The sequence below is a fragment of the Salmo salar genome, chromosome 08, assembly GCF_965601325.2.
Source record: "Salmo salar chromosome 08, fSalSal1, whole genome shotgun sequence".
Taxonomy (NCBI): Eukaryota; Metazoa; Chordata; class Actinopteri; order Salmoniformes; family Salmonidae; genus Salmo; species Salmo salar.
The window spans coordinates 38911868-38918842 of record NC_138298.1 but is presented as its reverse complement, the minus strand read 5'-3'; the positions used below and the strand labels follow the sequence as shown (position 1 = coordinate 38918842).

At 45.7% G+C, this 6975-nt stretch overlaps 1 protein-coding gene across 1 annotated transcript; it reads right to left on the bottom strand.

The window, feature by feature from the left end:
- Positions 1 to 3518: 3518 nt before the first annotated feature.
- On the bottom strand, positions 3519 to 6696 carry LOC145881552 (cysteine-rich hydrophobic domain-containing protein 2). Its single transcript, XM_082978666.1, has 6 exons — positions 6359 to 6696; positions 5895 to 5949; positions 5238 to 5393; positions 5075 to 5131; positions 4684 to 4743; positions 3519 to 4597 (listed from the first exon to the last, which is right to left on the bottom strand). Exons 1-6 carry the CDS (start codon positions 6493 to 6495, stop codon positions 4547 to 4549), a joined length of 516 nt encoding a protein of 171 aa, XP_082834792.1. The 5' UTR covers positions 6496 to 6696; the 3' UTR covers positions 3519 to 4546.
- Between the last annotated feature and the right edge of the window lie 279 nt (positions 6697 to 6975).

The window sequence follows — 6975 nt, the reverse complement described above, 5'->3', positions numbered from 1 at the left end:
GTGATAAAGACTAACCAAAACCCAGCCATTAGTGATAAAGACTAACCAAAACCCAGCCATTAGTGATAGACGAACCAAAACCCAGCCATTAGTGATTAAAGACTAACCAAAAGCTTAAAGACTAACCAAAACCCAGCCATTAGTGATTAAAGACTAACCAAAACCCAGCCATTAGTGATTAAAGACTAACCAAAACCCAGCCATTAGTGATTAAAGACTAACCAAAACCCAGCCATTAGTGATTAAAGACTAACCAAAAGCTTAAAGACTAACCAAAACCCAGCCATTAGTGATTAAAGACTAACCAAAACCCAGCCATTAGTGATTAAAGACTAACCAAAACCCAGCCATTAGTGATTAAAGACTAACCAAAACCCAGCCATTAGTGATTAAAGACTAACCAAAACCCAGCCATTAGTGATTAAAGACTAACCAAAACCCAGCCATTAGTGATTAAAGACTAACCAAAACCCAGCCATTAGTGTTTGAGCAACAACAAGGGTCATGAGGAGTGTAGCTTGGTTTGACTTCCAAATGGCCCCCTAGTCACTATCTAGTGTATTACTGGTCAAAGGTAGTCCACTACACAGTGTACCATTTAGGACTTCGCCTTTAACTCAGGTGAGTATTATTCCACCACGGTTATGTCTGTTCACCACTGGTTGGCTGGGAAGCCTGTTAGCATTCATCTAATATACACACATTCAACATGAGACGAACACACACACGCACATACACACACTGAGAGCAGTAACGCAAAAACATCCACTGCCCCTTGTCACAGAACAGGTAAACAAAACAAGGTGAAGAAAAACAATCAGTTGCCTTCCTTCTGATCATCAGTCCTCTAGGCCTGTCGCTAGGCAACGGTTGCTAGGCTGACACTACAACCCAGCGGCATGGATACAGGAAACCGGCCCATGTCCATGTGTGTAGCATACGGGTCCATACAAATAGGCTCTAATCCCAACTGGCACCCTGTTCCCTATGAAGTGCACTACTTTAGACCAGAGCCAAAATGGCGCCGGAAGAAATGGCAGCAGATTTACGGGCGTCCAACCAATTGTGCTCTGCTGCTGCTACTCTGTTTATCATATATGCATAGTCACTTTAATTATACATTCATGTACATACTACCTCAATTGGGCCGACCAACCAGTGCTCCCGCACATTGGCTAACCGGGCTATCTGCATTGTGTCCCACCACCCCCTCTTTTACGCTACTGCTACTCTCTCTTCATCATATATGCATAGTCACTTTAACCATATCTACATACTACCTCAATCAGCCTGACTAACCGGTGCGTGTATGTAGCCTCGCTACTTTTATAGCCTCGCTACTGTATATAGCCTGTCTTTTTAGTTCTTTACTTACCTATTGTTCACCTAATACCTTTTTTTGCACTATTGGTTAGAGCCTGTAAGTAAGCATTTCACTGTAAGGTCTACCTACACCTGTTGTATTCGGCGCACGTGACAAATACATTTTGTTTTGAGCTGTGGGGGAAGTAGTAGCAGTACACTATATAAGGAGAAGAGTTCCATTTGAGGGTGTGACCATAGAGTACAGTCAGACAGTTTGTGTGATTGTCTCTGGTTTAGAGGTGACAGTCTAGTGGGCAGAGATGAGGAGAGTCTAGGATTACCATCTGAAATGACACCCTATTGGAGGAGATGAGGAGAGTCTAGGATTACCATCTGAAATGACACCCTATTGGAGGAGATGAGGAGAGTCTAGGATTACCATCTGAAATGACACCCTATTGGAGGAGAGTCTAGGATTACCATCTGAAATGACACCCTATTGGAGGAGATGAGGAGAGTCTAGGATTACCATCTGAAATGACACCCTATTGGAGGAGATGAGGAGAGTCTAGGATTACCATCTGAAATGACACCCTATTGGAGGAGAGTCTAGGATTACCATCTGAAATGACACCCTATTGGAGGAGATGAGGAGAGTCTAGGATTACCATCTGAAATGACACCCTATTGGAGGAGATGAGGAGAGTCTAGGACTACCATCTGAAATAGCAGTCTATTCTCTAGTCTAGATAGTACCCTAATTTTGGCCAGACCCTGTTAGGTAATAGGGTACCATTGCAGACGTAGCCCCTAGGAGGGGGGAGGAACAGGGCGCCATTTGGGATGAAGACTAGTTTGAGTGGATGCAGAGAGAGATTCAGGGGTTTCATGTAGCTGATCCACTGCGGTTAGTTTGGCTGTTCTCTCTACTGATCCACTGCGGTTAGTTTGGCTGTTCTCTCTACTGATCCACTGCTGTTAGTTTGGCTGTTCTCTCTACTGATCCACTGCTGTTAGTTTGGCTGTTCTCTCTACTGATCCACTGCTGTTAGTTTGGCTGTTCTCTCTACTGATCCACTGCTGTTAGTTTGGCTGTTCTCTCTACTGATCCACTGCTGTTAGTTTGGCTGTTCTCTCTACTGATCCACTGCTGTTAGTTTGGCTGTTCTCTCTACTGATCCACTGCTGTTAGTTTGGCTGTTCTCTCTACTGATCCACTGCGGTTAGTTTGGCTGTTCTCTCTACTGATCCACTGCTGTTAGTTTGGCTGTTCTCTCTACTGATCCACTGCTGTTAGTTTGGCTGTTCTCTCTACTGATCCACTGCGGTTAGTTTGGCTGTTCTCTCTACTGATCCACTGCTGTTAGTTTGGCTGTTCTCTCTACTGATCCACTGCTGTTAGTTTGGCTGTTCTCTCTACTGATCCACTGCGGTTAGTTTGGCTGTTCTCTCTACTGATCCACTGCTGTTAGTTTGGCTGTTCTCTCTACTGATCCACTGCTGTTAGTTTGGCTGTTCTCTCTACTGATCCACTGCTGTTAGTTTGGCTGTTCTCTCTACTGATCCACTGCGGTTAGTTTGGCTGTTCTCTCTACTGATCCACTGCTGTTAGTTTGGCTGTTCTCTCTACTGATCCACTGCTGTTAGTTTGGCTGTTCTCTCTACTGATCCACTGCTGTTAGTTTGGCTGTTCTCTCTACTGATCCACTGCGGTTAGTTTGGCTGTTCTCTCTACTGATCCACTGCTGTTAGTTTGGCTGTTCTCTCTACTGATCCACTGCTGTTAGTTTGGCTGTTCTCTCTACTGATCCACTGCGGTTAGTTTGGCTGTTCTCTCTACTGATCCACTGCTGTTAGTTTGGCTGTTCTCTCTACTGATCCACTGCTGTTAGTTTGGCTGTTCTCTCTACTGATCCACTGCGGTTAGTTTGGCTGTTCTCTCTACTGATCCACTGCTGTTAGTTTGGCTGTTCTCTCTACTGATCCACTGCTGTTAGTTTGGCTGTTCTCTCTACTGATCCACTGCTGTTAGTTTGGCTGTTCTCTCTACTGATCCACTGCTGTTAGTTTGGCTGTTCTCTCTACTGATCCACTGCTGTTAGTTTGGCTGTTCTCTCTACTGATCCACTGCTGTTAGTTTGGCTGTTCTCTACTGATACTATGACCAGTCAAAGGCAGATGATGCTGCAAGTTCCACAACTGTTCTACCAATGTTCCATTTTTATTTAACCTTTATTTAACTAGGCAAGTCATTTAAGAACAAATTATTATTTACAATGACGGCCTACCCCGCGCCAAACCCGGACGACGCCGGGCCAATTGTGCGCCGCCCTATGGGACTCCCAATCACGGCCAGATGTGATGCAGCCTGAATTTGAACCAGGTACTGCAGTGACGCATCTTGCACTGAAATGCAGTGTCTTAGACGGCTGCGCCACTCGGGAGCCCAATGACGTTCCGTTGGGAGTCCCATAGCTGTTCTAATGATGTTCTGTCAGTTCCATAGCTGTTCTAATGATGTTCTGTCAGTTCCATAGCTGTTCTAATGATGTTCTGTCAGTTCCATAACTGTTCTAATGATGCTGTCAGTTCCATAGCTGTTCCGTTGCTAATCCATCAAAGTTCTGTCAATGTTCTATATTAGTTCCATTGAAGTTCTGTAGAAGTTCCGTAGCTAATGCATTGATTGTTACCTCAGCGGTTCCATAGAGGTTCTAGAACAGCGTATAATATCAACTGTTCCAACAGCACAGAGTGTCTCATAGTTCAGGTTGGGGGTACAATATACGGGGGTATAAATCTGAGTAAAGATTGTGCCTCGTGTACAGGGAAGGGCTGTGAAGAGGAAGGTTCATCATTGCAGGTCCAAAATTAGGAGTCCACTTTCTCCAGTTCCACAGTTCTATGGTACCGTTACACCCTTTCTGAGCTGGGTCTCCCATGATGACCCAAAGACCGATGACAGTCAACGCCACCCCAGGGGGTCAAAAGGTCACGGCTCCTCCAACAGATCAGGGGTCAAAGGTTGATATCAGAGAAGGGGAGGGGCTTTAGGGTGTAAACAGGTGTTTTCTGGGTATATAGAGGGGCTAGATAGAGAAGTTAGATAATGTCCAGTAAACACTAAATGGTGGTGTAGTTTTAGGGGTATGGGCCTGGTTAGGGGAGGAAAGAGGAGGCCATTTTGGAGAGGTGAGTGAAGAGAGGCACCATGGGAGGATGTGTGTGGGGCCGCGGAGAGCTAGTCCGGTCTGAAGATGGGGATCTTGGGTAGGAACTCTATCAGGATTACCTGAGGGGGGAAGAGAGAGAGGTTATTCAAAGTGTGTGTGTGTGCGTTACTCAAGTTCTCCATCGTGTGTGTGTGTGTGTTCTCACATATTCCATCATGTTGTTGGTTTCACACTTCCTCTTGCTCAGCCTCCAATGCAAACATAGCTGAGAGAGGAGAAGAGAGAGAGAGAGAGAGAGAGAGAGAGAGAGGAGGGGAGAGAGAGAGAGAGAGAGGAGGGGAGAGAGAGAGAGAGAGAGGAGGGGAGAGAGAGAGAGAGAGAGGAGGGGAGAGCGAGAGAGAGAGAGGAGGGGAGAGAGAGAGAGGAGAGAGAGAGGAGAGAGAGAGAGAGGAGGGGAGAGAGAGAGGGGAGAGAGAGAGGAGAGAGGAGAGAGAGAGAGAGAGAGAGAGAGAGAGAGAGAGAGAGAGGAGAAAAAGAGAGGGAGAGATCAGTCAAACTTCACTACCTCTCCCAGCCCTCCTCCAACCCCTACACACCTTGTGGTACAGTCTGCTGTTCTCCCAATCCAACAGCTTCTCCATGGATCTCTGTGTCTGAGGAGGAGAGAGACAGGTAACCTTGAGTATGGTACGCAGAGGGATGGTCTGTGTGTATATGTCTGAGTGTGTGTATCTCAGTGTGTGTGTGTGTGTCTCCCACCCTCTTGCTCAGACAGATGACGGGCCAGAGACTGAAGCCCAGTGTACAGCAGCAACAGAGACAGCCACACAGCAGCCAACGCACATTCACTGGCAGCGTCTTCTTCAGACAGCCGTTAACACGGTTTATACTGGCCTTGAACTCCTCTGGCGCCACCTAGGAACACAGAGGACAGACAGGGGAAATACTCAAATCAGGTCATATTCATGAAACAAGTAGGGAGAGTGAGCTTGTCCGAGGATAGAATCAAACACACAAGATTCTGCTGGGGAGACCTGCACACTTTCAACATCTCCAGGAAAGCTAGTTAGCTGTCCTGGGGGAGTCAATATTACTTGCTAATAAACATGATTATTACAATGAATTCAGGTGGATCTTTATATTTTAAAGCAGCAAATAGAATACTACAAAGTTACAATACTGTAAAAGTGCCATTTGCAAGGTATTCTCTCAGAGTCTGTAGTTACCTGGAAATGCAGGGTTGCCAGGTATGATAGTTATTCTCAACAAATGCACATCAACACTAAAAAATATATACAATCATGATTGATGCACACCTGGCAACCGCCCTGACCACCTGCACTCGTTAAAACTCTGAGGGACACACGTCGACAATGGCAGATTTACAGGAAATGTATGTATTTTCCGTTGACTCACCTTCCCTGTAAGTGCCGATGGGAACTCTGACTCAAACTTGTTACTGAGTCCAAACCTTCGGGGACAAGAACATGGTAAGTAAATGCATTATTTCATGCACACAAAACTAGATAGAACGTCACTCAAGGGATATGAGGCTATTTAACTGTTTGACTAGACCACATATGGAAAGTATATTTAGTTAACCAGGTAACGTTAGTTACGGTTTGTATAGTCATTTTATGGTCCGAACTACATAAACTAGGTAATGTTAATAGCTACGTTGACATGCTAATAGGCTAGCTTCTTGGCCCTGTTATCGTAAATACACCGACCTGATTACGTTAGCTAGCTTTCCGCTAACAAGCTAGTTAATGCCGTAGTGTAACTTTCGTTATCTAGTTAGCGTTATTTTATGACAACCAGCCATCTACGGGTGCTCGGGTCTTTCCCCAACCCCCCCTTGAGCCCTGCCGGTTTCTTACACAGTGACGTGGCCAGATCCTCGGACGACCACCGGGTCTGGAGCGTACTTTAGCAGCTGTTCCTCCGCGGCCCTCTCCTCGTCCTCCTCCTCGTCCTCTTCCTCCTCCTCGTAGATCTCGTCGAAGTCCTCCATCATCGCACGACTCGGCCTCGCGCTTCCCCGGTGAGGCGCCGGGAGAGACACGGTGCCGTCGTTGGGGAGTGGATCCTTCCCTGGTTGAAAACGATTTAAAAACGTCAGACAACAACCAAACAACAACAAACAATAAAAAAAAAACTCCGACAACGACGAAGGCTCGCTAGCTAGCTCTGGTTGTGTCTCCAAAACAGAATATCAACATCCGCCGCAGTGCCATGACGAAACCGGAAGGGGTGAGACGTTCTTTAGTCACCGATTCAGGAATTCCACAGAATGTATTCTGTATTCAAATTGTCATTATATTCTACTTATAAATATCTCAACATATTTATCCGACAGTAACTAGCTATCGTATGTTCTTGGTTAAACTATGTAGCTATTTGTAATTTATTTATGGTTGCGGTAAAGAACAGACATGTTGAGATTATTAGGCCTACTTGTACCGTGATGATCACACATGAGCTAAACCTCTTCCTT